Below are 22,129 nucleotides of genomic sequence, written 5' to 3'. Positions count from 1 at the left end.
TTTTAGTTACTATTGCTTTGTAGTAGAGTTGAAGATCTGGTATTGTGATACCCTCTGATTCGCTCTTTCTACTGAGGATTGCTTTAGCTATTCTGGGTTTTTTATTCTTCCAGATGAATTTCATAATTGCTAGCTCTATTTCTGTAAGGTACATCATTGGAATTTTAATTGGAATTGCATTGAATATGTATAGCACTTTAAGTAGTATGGCCATTTTGACAATATTAATTCTGCCTATACAAGAACATGGGAGATCTTTCCATCTTCTAAGGTTTTCTTTAATTTCTTTCTTTAGTGTTCTGTAGTTCTCATTGTAGAGGTCTTTCACCTCTTTTGTGAGATCGATTCCGAAGTATTTTATTTTTTGAGGCTATTGTGAATGAGGTAGTTTTCCTAACTTCTCTTTCTGAAGATTCATCACTTATGTATAAAAATGCATTGGATTTATGAGCATTGATCTTGTAACCTGCTACTTTACTGAATTCACTTATGAGTTCTAAGAGTTTTCTGGTGGAATTTCCAGGTTCCTCTAAATATATAATCATGTCATCAGTGAACAGGGATAGTTTGAGTTCTTCTTTTCCAATTAGTATCCCTTTAATTTCTTTGGTTTGTCTAATTGCTCTGGCTAGAGTCTCAAGAATGATGTTGAATAGAAGTGGTGAAAGAGGGCAACCCTGCCTTGTTGCAGTTTTTAGGAGGAATGATTTCAGTTTTTCACCATTTAGAATGATATTGGCCATGGGCTTAGTGTAGATGGCCTTTACAATATTAAAGAATGTTCCCACTACCCCAATTTTCTCTAGTGTTTTGAGCATGAAGGGATGCTGTATTTTATTGAATGCTTTTTCTGCATCTATTGAAATAATCATGCGATTCTTAACTTTTAGTCTGTTGATATGGTGAATGACATTTATGGATTTCTGGATGTTGAACCAAACTTGCATCCCTGGGGTAAAACCCACTTGATCATGGTGCACTATCTTTTTCATATATTTTTGTATGCGATTTGCTAAAATTTTGTTGAGAATTTTTGCGTCGATGTTCATTAAGGATATTGGTCTGAAATTTTCTTTCCTCGATGTGTCTCTGTCTGGTTTAGGTATCAGGGTGATATTGGCTTCATAGGATGAGTTTGGGAGGGTTCCCTCCTCTTCTATTTTATGGAATACTTTGAGAAGTATTGGAATGAGCTCTTCTTTAAAGGTTTTGTAGAACTTGGCTGAGAACCCATCTAGTCCCGGACTTTTCTTTGTTGGTAGGCTTTTGATGACCTCTTCTATTTTACTGCTTGAAATTGATTTATTTAAGTTGTGTATGTCCTCCTCGTTCAGTTTAGGTAATTCATATGTCTCTAGAAACTTGTTGATGTCTTCGAGGTTTTCTGTTTTGTTGGAGTATATATATTTTCAAAATAGCTTCTAATTATGTTTTGTATTTCACTCGTGTCTGTTGTTATATTTCCTTGTTCATTCTGAATTTCAGTAATTTGAGTTTTCTCCCTCTTTCTCTTTGTTAGTGTGGCTAAGGGTTTATCACTTTTGTTCATTTTTTCAAAGAACCAACTATTTAGTTTGTTAATTTTTCCGATTGTTTCTTTTGTTTCAATTTTGTTGATTTTGGCTCTGATTTTAACTATTTCCTGTCTTCTACTACTTTTGGTGTTGGTGTGCTCTTCTTTTTCTAGGGCTTTGAGCTGTAGTGTTAAGTCATTTATTTGTTGATTTTTACTCCTTTTGTTGAATGTGCCCCATGAAATAAATCTTCCTCTCAGTACTGCTTCAGTTCTATGTTATGTTAAAAACAAACTGGTGATGAATTGAGGTCAATATCTTATGTTTTATGTATTTGAAGTAGCTCATTTGCATAAATCAGAACCTTCAATCTCCATATCTGCTGGAAATAAAATATAATTTACTTTTCTACAAGGATGAATTGGTGTGCTGTCTATGTACACTAGGGAAAAGGATTTTTTTCCTCTGGAGTTAAAATGTACTGTTCCTATGAAGATAATCCAAAACACAAATAAAAAAAAAATTCAAATTAAATTTATTCCTAAGAGAGGGGGTAGATGTAGGGAAGTGAAGTACCATGACCTTACTTGCATTTCACTAGGCTATCTGGTTGTGGATCTAGACATACTCAGTATTGATTTCAGAGTGGGAGGGATCTAGAGCAGAAGGTTAGAAACTTTTGTAATAACTCAAATAAGAGCCCACAGAGGCTTGAACCAGAAAATGTACTGAGGTGATTCTCAGATGTAGCAGAAGTACATACTTTAGGATTTTCTGAAGAATTGTGAAGTATGAAATAAAATAATGAATAACCAAATGAATTTGATTAAATTAAGATAATTATTTCTTAGGAAAATAGTCTATAGTGACTTTAAATCTGGGTTCTTTAATAGCATGTCAAAATTATTAAAATTTTTATTATGTAATAGTGGATGAGATTTAAAAACAATATACTTATTAAGAATAAAAGGTAGACACAGAAATTAGATTCTTGCTAATTATTTTACCTAAGCTTGGCATGATCAAAAATTATATAAACCTTGGAAAATTAATGAAGAAAAGAAGTTTCAAGTATTTAATGTCTAAATGTTGAGAATGTTAAAAACATGTCTTTTTAGAATATGGATTGTAATGATTAGATTTTATGTTTAATTACTATCCCTTAATTTACTGTTATTTCTCAGTCATTATTTTTTGCTCAGATTTATCTTGAGTCTGACTGTTTTCCTTCATAAACTTTTTTACTCATTTGACCTCACAGAATTTACCTTTCTGTGGGTTTTCTGGAAAATTTGTCTTGATAGCCTTCAAGGATCTACTCTTTCTCTACCTGTACTTACTTCTCTTGGTATTAAGAGTTTTGTATGTTTTCTACATAAACATGCACTGTTCATAGTATTATAACACTGTGCACTGTTTTTGGTATTATATACAGTGGGTTCTCAATAAATACTTGTTGGATTAAAAATCAGTGAATACATCAGTAATTCTCTAAATGTAGTGACATAGGCAGCAGAATGTGGTCACTTAGGATCTTTTGAAGTGCCTATATGACTGTACTCAAGATATGAGAAAGTCACCCACTGCAAGGTGTAGCCCACCTCATAGCATGGTGCGGGCTCCCCATCTCCTATCTCCATTGCCCACTGTCACCACAGAATTTACCACTGCTGCCCCATCTCTGAACATAGCCACCTCCATCATGGGACACCTCAGCTGCCGCCATTGCCATCTTGAGACACAGGAGCCTCTATATTTGGATATTGACCACGGCCTGGAAATCCAATATCAAGGTACCAGCAGGTTTGCTGCTGCCACCACCATCTTAGGACAAGACTGCTTTCATCAAGGGACACCAGTCAGGGCCTGGAAGTCCATCAAGATGCCTACAGGTTTGGTTACAACTGAGTTCTTCCTTCTAGGTATGCTATTAGCCATCATCTTGCTGCAGAGGCTGGAGAGAACCAGGCTCTCCTTAGGTCCATGAGCCATGAAGTGTACAGGATGGATGGAACTGGCTTCAGCAGGTCAGAGGTTATAAGAGTGTGAGAGCATCTTACACTCAGCTCACACTGCCAACTGGTCAGGTACCCACTGGGTTCCTGCTGCCCACTCAGGCCAGCACCCACTGAGACTTGACAAACTGGTCTCTGACTCCCTCTCCAGTCCAGTATAAACTGATCCCCTGGTCTTGCCAGAATTCTCAATCAACAGGGACCTCTGGTTCCCCAATCCCCTTTTCCCAACCCCTCCCTTGCCAAGAATCTGGACCAGCACTCATGGTCATGTGGTTGATCCACAGCTCTCAGTGCCTGGTCCTGATCCACCCAATGTAGAACAGTTCTCCATGACCAATGCATAGGTCCCAGCACTCAGCCTTCAGGACTACCCAGGAGAGAGGTGCCTGGCCAGGAAGTCAAAAGGTCAGGAGCAAGAGAGATTGAGTTTGGAGACTAAATTAGAGACCAGGAATTGTGGGGTCCACTGGTGCCATAGGGGTTAAGATCAGGCTCCTACATCACATGAGTGCAACCCAAAGGAGATTCCTAGAGTACAGTCTTCCAACTTTGACCAGCAATTGCTATACCCTGCCTCCAGGAGTTCTACCTTTAGGACTATTTCTCCCTCCTAGTAACACTCACCATTCTGAGAGGTGGAGCTAACAGGAAAATCCAGACAACCCCACCTATTGGCAGAGAAGGGAAACAGTAGTTTTTGAACTCCAAAGGAAACAATTGTTCAACTTTCCTTTGAGATTTTTTTTTCATTTCTTTCCCCCCTCACATCCCCACCATTTTGAAACCAAATACTTTTCATATATCAGGTTATTGATTATAGGGATGTCTGAATAGTATATTTCAGTATTTTGTATTCTTTTGTTTTTACTTTTTAAAATATTTTTATTTTTTTTACTACATATACATTTATATATATTTTTATATTTAGATTTTATCTATAAAATACATAATATATTTTATATTTTATATATATTTATTGTATTTTATATAGTAGAAAATAAAGTATATATTTATATATTTTACATATATATATATATATATAATATACTTTCCTCTCATATATCTGTTTTCCTGGATTCTTTCTCTCTTTTCTCCTCCTAACAGCCAACTTCTAATGATTTCGATTTCACTCTTCCTATGATCCTATATTGTATCTTCTCTCCTTCTTCCTCATAAACATCACATCACATCCTACACCACTCCTGTTCTTTCTCCACCATTAGAAATTTTAAACCCTTTTTCAAACCTATGTTTATATTGCAGACAATAATTAAACATAATTTCTGATTATCATGATGAAACTGTAAATATCTCATAAGGAATTATTTGGTTTAAGGCTGTATATTGTTTGCATTGTGTGCTATTAATAATTTATCTCCCTCTTAAAGGTGAGGTATTAGAAACCTGCAGAGACATCATGTCTACAGGATAGAAACTGTAATACCTCAGATCCACACTGCTAAATGGGAAGACACACAAACAACCTGAAAATCAAGGAAACAAAGCACTCAAAACACAAGAAGATGATCCAGTAATACAATCCATTGACAACACAGAAGAAATAGCAGGGAAGCAGTTCAGAATGTACATCACTAAACTGATTCACAACATAAAAGATGATGTAAGAAGTGAATTCAGAGATAAATTTCAGGAGGTGAAAGATCATGTCCATAGAAAGAGTATAAAAAGACATCAAGCAGAAATCCTTAAAATAAAGGAAACCAACCAATCAGATTAAAAATACAATGGAAAGTATCACCAACATATTAGGCTACTTGGAAGACAGAACATCAGGCAATGAAGACAAAATATATAATCTTGAAAATAAAGTTGAGCAGAAAAGATGATAAGAAACCATGAACAGAACTTCCAAGAATTATGGGATAACATGAAAATATCATGAATGGATAAAGAGAATGTGGTATCTATATGTAATAGACTATTACCCAGCCTCAAAGAAGATTGAAATTATGACATTTGCAAGTAAATAGATGGACCTGGAGAATATCACATCAAGCAAAATAAGCCATTCCCAAAAAACCAAAGACTGAATATTTTCTTTGATATATGGGTGCCAATTTATAATAAGGGTGGAGGAGACTAGGGAAAAACAGAGGTATTTTGGATTTGACAGAGGAGCATGAAGGGAGGGAAGGGTGTATGGAGATAAGGATAGTAGAATGAATTAGACATTATTACCCTAGGTATAGATGTGATTACACCACTGGTGTGATTCTACAACATTTACAACCAGAAGAATGAGAAGTTATACTCCAGATATGCATGATGTGTCAAAATGCATTCTTTCATGTATAACAAATTAGAACAAATAAAAAAATATTGGAAAGTATGTGCTGCCTTTCATCCCTACTCTCCTAGCCACTCATGGGACTTGTGTGCACTCTGATTTGGGTCTTTTTCTATGACAACTCTGACAGCAGACACCTCTTCTCAATATTCAACTGCCACTCAAACTGAAACTATCCAAATCTCCATCTCTAGCCCTGACCTCAGTAGCACAGCTATTCATTTATCAGTATTCTGTATATTTTTAATAGCATTTCATAGTCAGCTTTAAAGATGATTCCTATTTCCTGATATATTCATGCTTGTGAACTACTCTCCTAAGTTGTATCTTGATTGCTGTTTGTGGATCAATATAATATGGCAAAAGTCAAGTCATTTCTCGATAGCAGTTAATTTAATAATAGGTCTTCTCTTGAGTTACTGCTCCCCTCTTTCTCTGATCACTTGATCTAGAAGAAGCTATATGGTGAACAGTCTGATTGAAAGACCATGATAAGGAAATGAAGCCTCTTGCAAATAGCTGTGTGAGTGAGGTTGGTACTGATCTACTTAATGGGAAAGCAAACCTGGCCCACAGCTTCACTGCAATTATGTTAGACACTCTGAGCCCACTATCCTAAGCCATCCTGGAGTCCTGTTCCTCATTAAAAGTTTGACTTAATAAGTATTTGTTTTAATGTGCAAATATTTGGAATAATTTGTTTTGTAGGAATAACAAATATAGCATCTAATACTTCTATAGGTAAAGCTGAAACTATTCTGATGAACCCTAAACCTATTGTTTCCTGTTATTTTCTACAATGTCAGAGGTGCTAGAATTAACTCTGTGGTTCACAGCCATCATAAAATTTTCTTTGTCACCCTCTAGTCACCATATTTAACAGGTTTCCAAGGATAATAACTTTTTCCTATTTTTTCTTAAATCTTTTTGTTTTCTATTATGGCCATAAGACTCAAGATTGACCTGTGGGATATTCTACTAAAATTATCATATTAATAATCCTAAACCTACTGTTCTAAGTTTGACAACTGAATGAGATTGTACCTCACAGTTCTGCATTTTTTAAATTAGTTTTCTGAATTTAAGGGATACTTAAATACCAGATATACTTTATGTATTCCATGATGTTTTGAGATAAGAAATTCTGAAAAATTGAAAAGTCAGAATATTTATATTATCAATTTTATCTTACACTTGTCTAGTACTCCATAGTATGCATTTTATATAGATAGAATTATGTTTTAAGCAGGTTTCATTAAATGCATCTTGTAATTAAGGAGGTCAAATTTAAATTCACAGATGGAGGTAACAAAAATAACTTTCTTGTAACATATGCTGGTATCTAATAATCAAAATATATTTTTTTAAAAATGACATACAATGTAAGTTCTCAGAAAGCATATTTGTCTCATTTTCTATACTATTTTCATCTAGAGAATTTCATGGTATGTGAATTAAATAGTTGTTGGATGAATTCTTGCTCACCATAATTGTACATAGGTGAAAACTTACTTTTGGACAATAGATATAGCTCAATTCTCTGCATGTAAGAAATACAAAACAGTATTCAAGAAAATTGTATTGATTTTGAAGAGAATAAATTATCTTGCTGTTTCAAACCCACTCTGACCCTCTCATTGAAGCCAGAATTGGAGACAGGCAGTTAGTGTAGAAATAGGGGAGCCATCAGACTAATTATTTTTTCCATAGTTGATCAAGTTCTCCTTTGCTTCCTTATTTTTACAGGAATTGATTAAAAAGAGCTGCCAGTCAGTAACTTGTACTACTTCTTCCTCTCAACAGGAGAGTACATTGGGTTCTACTAATTTCATGCACACACTGCCCTGTTTTTGACTCTTCTTCCTTTTAATTTGCAAATTGCTTGCTGCCCATTTGTGAACCTCAGGTCATTTGTGACTGAGTCTTAGAGCGTTTTTCTCACTGCACATAGAATAAGTCTTTTTGCTTTGTGCTGCAGCAGCTCTTGGTACAAGGCTCCATTATTGCTCTTTTGCTTCATATTGCCATCCTTCACTTGCATGTTGCTGGGATAGGGAAGAAACTTTATCTTTGTACCTTGAACTCCAAGTATACCGCTGGCTTATAATGCATTTACTATTACTGATGTAAATTTGAAAGTTGGATAGACTGAAGAACAATGTAGACAGGTTCCTGAAATGTCAAGAAAAAAGGAATTAAGCAATGCTTTCTAACAAACTCTTACCCAGGATAATAGGTGACCTCACTCTTCTGGGCCTCAGTCACTCCCAGTTTACTGTTAATCATGAAGAACGTAACATGTTCAGTTTTATTAGTCCCTGATGGGTCCTCATTGGTTAAGAAATGGTTAAAGATGAATCCTTACTTTACAGGTGATGATGCTGAGGTGTGGAGAGTGCAAGGGTTTTGCACAATCTTGCACAGAGAAATAATTTTGGTGGGATTTGGTCTATTGACATTCTGCATTGAATTTATTCACATAAATTTAATTCCTCTCTTTCTTTATTTCAACATTGATGAAACAGAAGTTCAGTCGCCAAAACTATACCCATGGTTAGGGATTCAGTTCTAAAAGTCATGTTAAGGGACAGTTTACAATTATGTTACATTAAACAATACTACTTCCTGTGTCTGGATGAATAAAAGTAAAATTCATGTGCTGTGGTGCCCCTCTAATCTGACAAAGGTGAAATTAGGCAGAAGGCATGATATGATTGGTGCCAAAAGATCCTTCCACTGCTGAAATAAAATTAAATTATAAAATAAACTCTATAAAATAACTTCATCTGTAAGTTACTTGGAGTTTTTATTAAAGACTTAAAAGAACTACTTTAAAAATATTCCCTTTGAAAGAACTTTTTTTTTTTTTTGGTAATGGGAATTATGGGAGTTGAACCCAGGACCATTTAACCACTGGGCCATATCCCCAGCTTTTGAGTGAATTTTATTTAGAGACAGGGTCTCACTGAATGGCTTAGCGCCTTGCCAAGTTGCTGAGGCTGGCTTTGAAACTCATGATCCTCCTGCCTCAGCCTCCTGAGTCACTGGGAGGTGTATGCCACCACACCCAGCAAAGAAAGCAGTTTTTAAATAAAGGGAATCCACTAATAACTTAGAAAATTTATCAGATCTTAGTTGCTTTCATTAAGAAATTTGAAGAAATTGAGATTCAGCATTTGATAAAGTAATGGAGTATCATTAAAAAAAAACTCAGGGTATAAAGCATTGTAAAAGAAATATTTTAATGTTAGCAAAGGATTCTGTTGAAGTTTGTCCTACCTATGGGTTAATTGACCCGATAGTCTGATTTCTTGTTCATATTTTTAAGTTATCTAAATACCAATCTTGTTTTATTCAAGGTAATATTAATAATATCATGAATATCTTGCATTTAAAAATATTTCATGAATCTTGTATTCTAAACTGTAACATTGTTAGATGCAGTAGCCAACCTTAAAGAGGGTCCCAGGTCATGCCTTCTCCTGTTTTTCTAAATCTCCCCTTATACACTGCAAGGCCAAAAACACATGGAAGAAATGGAGGCATTTCTGAGATTAGATTATAAAAGAGTTTGTGTTTGGTCTTGAGTCCTTTGTTTCCCCATCCCTTCTTTTTCTGTACTTCAGCTTTCCTCCCACCTCTTCTCCATTGTCCCAAACACTCACACTGAAGAAAATAGCTGCCATATTTTGAGGATACTAAGGAAATTCTATTGAGAGGCCTATGGTGGGATGTACTGAGACTTCTAGTAAATAACCAGTGAAGAATCATAGCTCTGGGAATGGCCATCTTGGAAGCAGATGTTACTTCAGTAACAATTTTAGAAATGGTATAGTTCTAGCCAAGAGCTTGAATGGAACCTCCAAACAATCTTTGATGGAGAACCACCCAGACCGATTTCTGATGCTCACAAACTGTTTATATATGTTTACATATATATTATATGTATTATAATGTACATTTTTTTGAAGCCATTATAAATAGGGTTGTTTAAGTAGACAACAGCTACATATGTGAAATTAAGGCAATCATTACTGTCACATCATTCTTTACTTAAAAAATCATGTGTTGAAGACTGTTAGTTGGTCAAGGAAATTATTCTACCCTTCATCTATAATTATAGCATTGTAGCTGTAAGCATCTGCAATGGACTAGTGTTTGCACAAAATTCATATTTCAATTTTTTTTACTCTAGGAATGACATTTTTTAAATTTTATTTTTGCTCTTTTTAGTTATACATAATAATAGAATATATTTTGGCATATCATACATAGAGTATAACTTCCCATTTTTGTGGTTATACATGAGGTGCAGTTACACTGGTAGTATATTCATGCATGAACATAGGAAAGTTATGCCCAATTCATTCTACTGTCTTTCCCATTCACATTCCCCCTCCCATCCCACCACTCCCACCACTGTCCAATCCAGTGAACCTCTACTCCTCCCTTCCCCTTGCACCCGCCTGTTATAAGTAAGCATACTCATATGAGAGAAAACATTTGGCCTTTGGTTTGTCGGAATTAGCTTAATGGATGGTACTCTCCAGTTCCATCCATTCACTGGCAAATGCCATAATTTCATTCTAATAATGGGCTGTGTAATATTCTATTGTGTATATGTACCTCATATCTTTATCCATTTACTTGTTGAAGGACACCTAGTTTGGTTCCATAGCTTAAGTATTATGAATTGAGCTTCTATAAACATTGTTTTGACTGTATCACTACTATAGTATACTGATTTTAATCTTTAAGGCATATGCAAAGAGTGGGATAGCTGGGTCAAATGGTGGTTTCATTCCAAGTTTTCTGAGGAATCTCCATACTGCTCTCCAGATTGGTTTCATCAATGTGCACAGTGTAACCAGCAATGTACCTTTTCCCCTATATTCTTGCCAACATTTATTGTTACTTGTATTCTTGATAATTGCCATTCTGACTGGAGATGAAATCTCAGTGTAGTCTTAATTTGCATTTCTTTATTTGCTAGTGATGTTGAGCATTTTAAAAGCATACTTATTCACTTAATTGTATTTCTTCTTCTGTGAAGGAACATAGTTCCTTTGCCCATTTATTGATTGGGATATTTGTGTTTTGGTGTTGTTTTTTGAGTTCTCTATATATCCTGGAGATTAATGCTCTATTTGAGGTGTAGGTGGCAAACATTTTCTCCCTTTCTGTAGGCTTTTTCTTCATGTTCTTAATAGTTTCCTTTGCTATGAAGAATCTTTTTTAGTTTTTTAATTTTCTAGAATTTGTTCTAATTAATTGTACATGATAGAACACATTCATACATTTTGATAGCTCATACATAAATGGAGTGTAATCTCTCATTTTTCAGATTATATGTATTGTAGGATCAAATTGGTCATGTGGTCACATATGTACATAATTAAATAATGTATGTTTCACTCTGCTATCATTCCTACCCCCATACCCCTTTCCCTCCCTTCACTCCCCTCTACCTAATATAAAGCAACTCTATTCTTCCCTATCCTATTTGACACCACCCCATTTTTTGATTCTTCATTTTACTTTTTGTGCTTTAGGTCTCGAGGAATTCAGTCCCTAAGCCAATATGGAGAGTTGGTCCTATTTTTTCCTCTAATAGGCACAGAGTCTCTGGTCTAATCCCTAGGTCCTTGATCCACTTGACTTTTGTGCAGGGTGAGAGAGGTGTAATTTCATTTTGTTACATATGGATTTAATTATTTCCTGTTTTCTGTTTTAGTGTTGATTTATTCTTTTTCTAGGGCTTTGAGATGTAATTTTAGGTTATTTACTTGCTGTCTTTCTATTCTTTTAGCAAATGAGCTCAATACAATAATTTTCCTCTTAACAGTGCCTTCAATGAGTCCCTGAGATTTTGATAAGTGTTATCACTTTTCTCATTTACCTCTAAGTATTTTTAATTTCTGATTTCTTCTGATATTCATTTTTGATTCAATAACATATTATTTAGTCCCCAGATGTTGAAAAAATGAAAAATAGAAGCTACTTCATTTTAGAATTTTATTCCATTATGATCTGATAAGATGCATGGTACTATCTGTATTTTTTATATTTGCTCTGAGTTGTTTTGTGGCCTAAGATAGGTCTATTTTAAAGAAGGATATATGTGCTACTGAGAAGAAAGTGTGTTCAGTCATTGTAGGATAAAATATTCAATATATGTTTGATAAGTCTAAATTATTAATTGTATTTTTTAGTTCTATAGATTCTTTGTTTAGTTTCTGTTTGTAGGATCTATCCAGTAGTGAGAGAGGTGTGTTAAAGTCACCAAGTATTGTTGTGTTGTGGTCTATTCGATTTCTGAAATTGAGAACAGTTCTATGGATATACATAGACCCACCATTGTTTGGGGCATAAATATTTACAATTGTTATGTCTTAATAATGTATGGTAACCTTAAACCGTACTAGATGTCCTTCTTTGTCCTTTTTGATTAAATTTGGCTTGAAGTTCAGTTTATCCAATATGAGGACAGAAATTCCTGCTTGTTTGTGAGACCCATTTGAATGATATGTTTTTACCCATTCTTTTACCTTCTGTCTAGGGATGTCTTTGCTTATGAGGCATGTCTCTTGGAAACAGCATATTGTTTGGTCTTCTTTTTTAATCCAGTCTGCCAGTCTATGTAGTTTGGTTGATGAGTATAGGCCATTAATGTTTAAGGTAATAATTGAGATGTGATTTGTATTCTCTGCCATTTTGATTTTTTAAAAATTTTTTAACTTGTTAAATTCATTATACATGACAGTAAAAAGCATTTGTAGTTTGATACATCATAATAATGGAGTATGATTCCTCATTTTTCTGGCTATACATGATGTAGAATCCCACTGGTTGTACAGTTATACATGTATATAGGTTAGTAATGTCTGATGCATTCTAATATCCTTCCCATCTCCATACCCCATCCCCTTCCTTTACTCACCCCCTACATAATCTACAGTAACTCTATTCTTCCCTATCCCCCACTATTGTAAATTAGCATTCACATATCAAAAAAAAAAACATTTGGCTTCTGTTTTTTTGAGATTGGCTTATTTCACTTATCACGATATTCTCCAACTCCATCTATTTTGTGGCAAATGCCATAATTTTATTCTTTTTTTTAATCCCTCGTTATATTTATTAAAATTTTTTTCAGTTTTTTTCTTCCTTTTTTTTTGTTTTTGTTTTTGTTTTCATTTTGTTTTACAGCATGCCAAATCCTTTGCATACGTGATGGCCTTCAACAATCTCTCTTTAAGTTTTTTTTTGCTTGAATATTCCGGAAGTAAAAGGACAATAAAGCAAGTAGGTAACCTTTCTGTGTCTGGGCCATTTTTGGCTATAATCATCTTTAATTTTCCTAGTCCTCCCACAGGTGCTCTGTCTGTGCCCGTTGTAAACTGCAAGAAGAGTCTTTTCTGTTCATCTGTAAATGAATGAACAATTTCCCAGAACTCCTCATTTGGTGTATGAAATCTTCTTAAGAATTGAGTACCTCACCTAATCAGAACAGAGTCCCGGGTATAGCCACCATCGTATTCTGTAGTTTCTTCTAGTGCTTGGAAGTCTAGATTCCGGCTTCCACATATGCGCAATTCAATTTCTTCTGGTCTGAATAAGTACTTTAAGGGAGATTCATTGGTCACCATATGAAAACCTCTTCGAAAAGCCTTGAACTGTTTTTCTACTGATTTGTTGAGAATGTAGTCAGAATAGAGATTGACAAATTCCTTCCTGTTTTCATTTGTAATTGGAATTTCATCACCATTTTCCTTTAGATCTTACATCACTGGGTTACCAAAAAGATCTGTCTGTGATATCTGGAAAGTGATCATCATATCATCTTCCACATTCCCTTCATATTTTAGTAAGTCTTTTAAACTCTGATATAGAACTGGGTGAGAGTCTCCCAAGTCACGAAAAGTTCCTTTTTTCCCCCTCAGCTTCCTGTAGACAACCATGGGAAAATGCACATCCAGTATACAGTTATTGTAAATAGCCAGACCCAGGACTATGCCAATCAGAGTAAACTGACCCTCAGTTTCAAGAGGACGGATTAAACCAAAAGAATTTTGTAGATTCATCATATGTGAACATACCAATATCTGGATTGAAGATCTCCTCCACAACCAGCTGAAAAAATTCTTTGGAAACACCACCCTCATCAACTCGTTGTTCTCCTTCAAATTCCACATACAATTGTTTCTTCAAGTCTGCGGGATTTTCTATAGCAATCATCTCTAGCCGAACAAGTGCATCATCTATGATATGGTCGCATCTGACTTTCAGTCTCAAATATGGATTCAACTGCTGCCCTTGAACTAGGCTGTGGAGAACAGTGATTCTTCGTCACTGTACATGCGGATTCTATTGTCATAATATAATCCCAAATTCTTTGTGACAGCATTCAATATAAAGGGACATGTCATGTTTTCTGTTTCTACTTTGAAAAAGGTATAATCTTTATCCATTTCCAGAACATCATTCAGTGGTTCATTAATGAACTCTTCAAAAGAGATAAGTGGTTTTCGACAATCCAGAGTTTTAACACCAAGTTGAGTTTCCAGTGGGTCCACTCGAGGACCTTTCTTATTTCTTCTTTCCTCTCCCAAAAGCTCCTGAAGTGTCAATTCACTGGACTCAGCGATGGGCTCTTCATCATCTTCCTCATTATGATTTGTGTCCACTTCCCCTCCCACTACATTTGCATAGTAAACCATTTTCAAGCACTTTGAAGCAGCAACAATGGCATCATCATCATTCACTAGATTTTGACTGTTAAATTCATTGTTTATGACTTTGTAAGTAATAAGTTGCTGAAATGTTTCCATCATTCTCCGAATCTGATCTGCACTATATTTAGACCACAGTCTAATCAGTTTCCCTTGGGCTGCAAGGGGTAGCTTGCTCATTGCTTTGCAAAATAATGGCAAGGCCATTTCCAGATATTCAGGACTGTGGAGATTTCTATTCTCCATTACAATAATGAAGAAATTCAGATAATTAGGATCTCGGGAGTATACGAATACGTCAAGTCACATTCTATGTTAGGTGACAAATATACAAGTGCATTGAGAAAGGCAGTTTCTATTTTTTCATTAGAGAGCAATCTGGTATAGGCCCTTCTAATAGCATCAATATCCACAGACACATCATCTGGGCCTAATTTTTGTAAATTATTGTCTCCCTGTGAGCTATCGCCTGTCCTTAAGGAAGATGCTTCTAAATCTTCTTCCATAGCAGCAGCAGAGCATGCAGCTTTTTCTTTTTCATCTTCATCCTTATCTTCATCCTTTCCTTGAAGAGATTTCAGTTCTTCCTTAGTGTGTTGTTTGATTTTTCGAAAGCTCTGCACCAGTATGCCTCAGCACTAGAGAAAACTCTTCCAATGACACGAATTAAAGGGGAATAATCCTCTCTCTCTCTACATAATTCAAGAATTTCATACACTATTTCTTCGGTTAGATAAGTCACATCTTTAAAATCAATTCTTGCTCCTTTTCCTTCCTTCTTGTTCATTTTTATCTCAGAGTTGTTAGGGGCACCTTTCCAGTTCTCAAGGTAAGCTGAGCTTGCTCCTTTCTTGGAGGGATGAGGATCACAGAGTTTTGCATTCATCTTATAAAGCTCGAGGGCTTTAATAGCTGCTGCATTGTTATCCTTACGGAGAAAAGTTGGACAGGAAGCACAAAACTCATTCGTGCAGGCCTCATTTCCACAGCCCTCAGTTAACTGGTGGTAGTAGTGCTCTATTAGATGCTTTGCAGCTGCTCGGTTCCTGGGGAGAAAGGATAAAGATGGCCTTAGGACTGGTCTGGGGCATTCCAACATTTAGAGTAAACTGAGGATTTATTTAAACAATCTTGCTTTAATGGGCCATAAATCACTTGATACATTTACCCTTGCTCCATTTATAGTAATACACCTTCGGCTAGCTTCAATGTCGTCAGACTGAGGTTCTCCTGGTGATCTGTCGTTGCCCCGCGCCTGGGCTGCGGCCCCCGCAGCTGCGGCCGCTTCACTGGTCATCGTCGCCCTCGCCCACCGCCCCCGCCCGCCACCGCCTCGTTCTCTTTCGCTGCCGCCACCGCGGGGCTCATGCGGGACCCGCGCTTCCTTCCCCGGAAACCGAGGCCGGGAAACGGGGCGCCTCGGCCGCCGAAAACCCAGCACTCGTAGCTAGCCGCCGCTGTCTACACTGGGGGGCTGCGGGGCCCTCCTGCTAGGGGCTACAGGGCGCGAGCTTCTGCGAGAAGCTGAGGGAGGCGCCGCCGCCTGCGATCGATCGGGGTCCGCAGAGGTGAAGCGTCAGTCGGAGGCGGATGGCGGGCGCCCGGGCCGGCAGATAACTACGAGGCGGCAGGGTGTGCGAGCGAGCCAAGTGTGGTGCGTGGGGATCCTGGCGATGGGTAAAAGGCCCTGTCTCTCCTGTAGTCACCCCGAACCCAGCGCCACCATCTTGGGAGAAACACGGATCTCGCGACGGGGGCACAAGACTGGAGGAATCAATTTTATTCTTCTTTATGGCTGAATAATATTCCATTGTGTATATACACCAGTTTTCTTTATCCATTCATCTGTTGAAGGGCATCCAGGTTGGTTCCATAATCTAGCTATTGTGAATTGAGCTTCTATAAACATTGATGTGGTTATTTTACTGTAGTATGCTAATTTTAAGTCTTTGAGGTATAAACTGTGGAGTAGGATAACTGGGTCAAAAGTAGGTCCTTTCTAAGTTTTCTGAGGAATCTCCATACTGCTTTCTAGAGTGGTTGCCCCAATTTTCAAAACCACCAGCAATGTAAAAGTGTGCCCTTTCCCCCCACAACCATGCCAACACCTATTATTGCTTGTGTTCTTGATAATAGCCATTCTAATTAGAGTAAGATGAAATCTTAGGGTTGTTTTAATTTGCATTTCTCTAATTACTAGAGATATTGACACTTTTTCATATATTTGTCAATCACCTGTTTATCATTTCTGTAAAGTGTCCAGTTCCTTGGCCCATTTATTGATTGGGTTCTTTCTATTTTGCATATAAAGTTTTGTAAGTTCTTTACAAATTTTGGAGATTAGTGCTCTATCTGAAGTGCATGTGGAAAAGAGTTTCTCCCACTCTGTAGGCTCTTTCCACATTATTGATCGTATCCTTTGCCGAGAAAAAGCTTTTTAGTTTGAATCCATTCCATGTAGTGCTTCTTGCTTTGATTTCTTGTACTTTGGGAGCCTTGTTAAGGAAGTCTGGTCCTAAGCAAACATGATGATTCGGGCCTATTTTTCTTCTATTTGTTGCAGGGTCTCTGGTCTAATTCCTAGGTCCTTGATCCATTTTCAGTTGTACAGGAGTTTTGTACAGGATGAGAGATAGAGGTTTAATTTCATTTTATTGCATATGGACTTCCAGTTCTCCCAGCACCATTTGTTGAGCAGGCTATCTTTTCTCCATTGTATGTTTTTGGCTTATTTATATAGGATGAGGTAACTGTGTGGGTTTCTCTCTTCTATTCTGTACCACTGGTCTGCCTATCTAGTGTGGTGCCAATACCATGCCATTTTTGTTACTATTGCTCTGTTGTACAGTTTAAAGTCTGATGTGGATCAGTCATAATTCCAGAACAATGCAGTATTCTAGCAGTGAGAGAGTTCCAAAAGAGCCTCATTGATACCCTCGTGTGGAGTGAGGAAACAAGGGTAGCGTCAGGCCAGAGCAACAAGATTTTACTCAGTATGGGAATAGTTTTTACTAAGTGAAGTACAGAGGAAATGGAGCCAAAGAAAACCAGGCCATGTTTTTTTCACCCACTTCCCAATTAGGGGAGCCCAAGAGAAAGAACATACAGAGGAGATGAAAGAATATCTAGTGTACATCACTAGGACAACTGACTAAACTTAGTCTTAAGGTGGCTGCTCAATAGTAACTGAGCAGAGATGCATGTATCCTGACACGCCAAAAAAGAGGCTTCTGAGAAAACTTTTAGAGAGATACCATGCTTGGCTAAAGTATTTTAAAATTTAAAGAAACAGATAATTTTTATGATATTCAAACTATTTTCATGACTAAAGAAGAAAAATTATTTCTAATTTTTCTTTTATGAAAATGCACAAACTTAACAAACCATAAACAGTAATATTAATGCAATACCTGACAAAAAGTAGCTAAAGACACTAGGATTAATTTCTAATGAAATCAAAGTAGTAAATTCATAGTGATGGCAATGGAATTAGAGAAGGTGTTTGGGTGATAAAATACTTGATATAAACAACTTGAAAGGAGGACAGGTTCTTTGGCTTACATTTTGCAGGTTTAGTGGTCGCTTGATCTCATTGATTTCACACCTGTAGTGAGGCAGTACATCATGGTGGCAATGCATGGCAGAGAAGGTCTGTCCAACATAGGGCGGCCATGAAGCACAAGAGAGACACAGATGAAGGGCATGCTCCTAATGACCTAACTTCCTCCCACTGGGCCCTGTCTCCTAAACATCACCTCCATCACCTCCCATAGGACCACAAGCTGGTGACTCAGCCTTTTAGTACATGAGCCTTTGGGAGACATTTTAACTTAAATTATAATATGATTTTTTTTTTCATAAAAGGAAAAAAACAATGTGGCTTAAAGAAAATCTTCATTCAGGTAGAAGAAGCATTATTACCAGCCAGGTATAGGTATCTGTTGTTATTAATATGCCCTAATGTTTTTTTGAAAGAATGACCAGAGGTAAGCAAGATATATTTAAAGACATATTAATAACCATCTATATATCCTTGGAAAACCTGACAGAATTCACTAATATGCTATTTATAAAATTAATGTGAATATTAGTATCATTATCATATACATATTCAATTGCTGTTATATAAAGAACTAAAAAGTCATTTTTATATGAACAATATAAAATGCTTATAATTTTTTTTACAAAGAAATATATGTGCATAATTATATAACACTTTTTAAAACCATATAAAGAGACTTGATTGGAGAGTCACAATTTGTTCTTAAAAAGTGACCAATAATTCAGAACCTTACTAGTATAGATGTAATTTATTCTAACTCATTTACAGTGTTAGTGATAGCTTCCAAAAATTCCTATTCTGTGCTGAGGAGGTAGTTTTCTGATACAAGGGAATGATCAATAATATAATCACCTTATATTATTTTATAATATAATTAAAAATGTAATTTTGTTTGTGGTACTGGGGATTGAACTCAGGAATACTTTACACTGAGCTATAAGCCCAGCCCTTTTTATTTTATTTTTTTAAAATTTTGAGGTCTCACTAAGTTCTTGGGACTGGCATGGGATGTGCAATCTTTCTGTCTCCCCAGTCACTGGAATTACAGGCATCCTGGAATCTTCACTGGCAAAAATGTCAACATTTTTAAGTCAAATAATGCAAAAATCAACAAAGAACAAAGTTTTGTACTAAGCATTGAACCCACGCTTAGCCACTGAACCACATCCCCAGCCCGTTTTTATTTTTATATTTTAAATATAGAGACAAGCTCTTGCTAAATTACCTAGGACCTCACTAAGTTGCTGACACTGGCTTTGAATTTGTGATCCTCCTGCCTCTGTCTCCCAATCACTGAGGTTACGGGTGTGTGCCTCCATGGGCAGCAAACTTTTTAATTTTTATAGTAAACTAAAAAGCATCACCTTTAAACAGGTGTGCAGTAAAATAGAATTGACATGTATGTATAATAATGATTACTTCCTATAATCATGGATGAGAATTTAGGTCACTTTCCCACTCCTATGAAAATCTTATCTTTACCTATGACATTCATTATTAGTGTGTAGCTGTGATCACTAGTTTCCTACACTAAGTTCATTGTTCCCTCAATTTGAAAGTTATTGAAAACTCTGTGATAAGCAAGTTTTATTTTTCCATTTTAACCTCTCAACCTCAGTAGTTGTACATTGATGTTCATAATTTTATGATTGAATATTTCTACATTCTGTCCTATAATCATAATTAAGTACCATAGCTTTCATCTGTAGTTTATTTTAAAAGAATAAAAAAATAATCTGTACTTCTATTTTTGAGATTCTGGTAATGTTGTTTATGGGAGTACAGAACACTGTAACTTCTCATATCATTTGATGCCCTACCATATTCATTGACTCTTTCTTTCCTGCATTGTCTAGCCAAACTTCAAAATTCTCAAACAACTCTCTACATTGTGGTATGAAACCTCCATGATCTCTCTCCTCTGGTCACTCTTCACATGCCTCAAGGTGAGGTTCTCAAATCAGCTGTGGAGATGGCATCCTCCAGTTATTCTTGCTTCAGAAAACATTCTGTCACTTTAAAAGATATCTATACTCCCTCCTTCCAATGACTTTCTACGCATGTTTATCTATTAGGTAAACTTTTCCTGAGATTTTGTATATTGATAAATGTCATTATATTGTTCTTACACAGACGATGTGAAAGGGCATCCAATTGTAAGTTCAAAATCTTTCCTCTTAAAAGTGTAAGGAAACTTCTATTCCCTTGAACTCTAAGAAGCAAAGTAGTTGATCACATATCTGATTTCTGTCTTCATTTTATTTGTATTGTTATAAGCTGTCCTGTTTTTCCTCATTGTAGATTTTTTTTTTTAACATACTTAAGTTTAGAACACAGGTCTTTTAACATCTGCCCTATTTGGAACCAGGTTAGTTTTTGCTTTTTCATATAGATATGTTCATTCCACTTTATCAAAGAAGCAATATGGAATTATTTTACAAATTTCTTATTTTTCTTTTTCTTTCTGAAATTCCCATAAAGCAAATTTTGAGCATCCTGAATTAATGTACTTTTAATATTTTATTCTTCTATTCTTTTAGTCCCTTTATAGTCCACAGTTTGAGGAATAGTCCCATGTTTACTTTGCATTCATCTAGGCTTATAGTTGTAATCATTTAGTAAATTATACTCAAATTTGTAATGACTTTTTTTAAAACTTTGTTTTCTTGGAAGGTGGAATCAGAAGATTAAAAATTGATCTCTTCTCTCAGTTATCCCTGTTTATTTTGAAGAAGTTACTTTACCTTGGTTTTATTCTGTCAAATGTCAGGTTGTACACAAATATTAATTACTGATTATTTGTTTTACATAAAAATGATATGATATAAATTCAGAATAGGGAATGATTTTACAAATGACTGTTTTTAAGGTGAAAAAGAAAGCACAATGTGTAGTTCTACAAATTTCTGAAAATAAAAGATTTTATTCTGAGGCTTGTATATTCACATGGTATCAGAAATAGTTTTCTAAATTTATATGAAAAATTATTTTTGCCATCTATCTCATAGAATACTGACTGTATAGTTTTGGGTTGTCTGTCATGTGCCAGCCTTTTTCTAGATAATTGGTGATAGAGCTTTGAACATAAATAAGCTCTCCTAAAAAGAAAAGCATTTACAGTTTGTTATATCAAAGTTGATAAAGCAGAAGGGAATATAAAATGTGTATGGGTCTGAGCTCTGGGAATCAAAGTACATGCTTTGTTTTATTGTTATGTTGATTTTTCATTGTGTCTTGGAGAGTTTTTGCTCAGTCTGTGTTTGGCCATAGAAATTGCTGTCTCAGGGGGAGGTAGACCAATTTATTTTAAAATAGACCTGTGCTTTAAAATAAATGACAGTACTAAAACTAACTAGCCCCTGGAACCCTCAGTTTTTCAGACACTAGTTTATTAATTTTACATTTATCTAAAATTTTCATACATTACTCATTAAACCTATGATATAGCTTTATTTATGACTACTTTTTAAATAAGTTGAATGTTAGATTGATAACTAAGGATAAGGGCAAGACTTGAGTACTATAAATTGTTAGTTCTTTGTTACAATTAAGAAAAAACTCATCCTCATAAGTATATTAATTTATAAATTGCATAGCTGTGCTGCTGTAATTAATCCACATATTAAATGTTCCTAATTTTGATAGATAATAAATATAACAGAAGACTTTTTCCTCTTTGCTAAGTCTATTTGATTACTTTGCACACACATGCTGCCACCATTTAATAGTTTAGAAGAAGAAATATATTCCAGAGAAGTAAAATTAAGGGGATCTCTGTCATCAGGAGAGTAGTTTCAGCTGGATCCTGAATTTGTGGGATTTCAATGCAAGGAGACAACACTAGGAGGCAGGGAAATCAAAGAATCATTTGGGACCTTAACAGAGCAGAATTCACAGAAGAGAATGTGGTGGGAGAAATCCTAGTTCTTGGCTGGCAGCAGTGAACATCTCAAGTGTGTAAGGAAAACCTTGGCACTTTCAGACCCCACAGGAAA

At 35.8% G+C, this 22,129-nt stretch overlaps 1 protein-coding gene across 1 annotated transcript in view; it reads right to left on the bottom strand.

Annotated features, from left to right (window-relative positions):
* LOC306660151 (ubiquitin-protein ligase E3A-like) overlaps positions 1-16,324 on the bottom strand; it is a 71,784-nt gene extending 55,460 nt beyond the window's left edge. Inside the window, 7 exon segments of the mRNA XM_079138296.1 lie at positions 13,341-13,621; positions 13,625-13,886; positions 13,888-14,191; positions 14,194-14,865; positions 14,868-15,198; positions 15,201-15,618; positions 15,766-16,324. Coding sequence (XP_078994422.1) covers positions 13,341-13,621; positions 13,625-13,886; positions 13,888-14,191; positions 14,194-14,865; positions 14,868-15,198; positions 15,201-15,618; positions 15,766-15,869 — 2,372 coding nt within the window. The 5' untranslated portion in view covers positions 15,870-16,324.
* Between the last annotated feature and the right edge of the window lie 5,805 nt (positions 16,325-22,129).

The sequence above is a fragment of the Sciurus vulgaris genome, assembly GCF_902686455.1.
Source record: "Sciurus vulgaris genome assembly, chromosome: 4".
In the NCBI taxonomy this organism is placed as follows: domain Eukaryota; kingdom Metazoa; phylum Chordata; class Mammalia; order Rodentia; family Sciuridae; genus Sciurus; species Sciurus vulgaris.
This window is presented reverse-complemented; position numbering and strand designations above follow the sequence as displayed.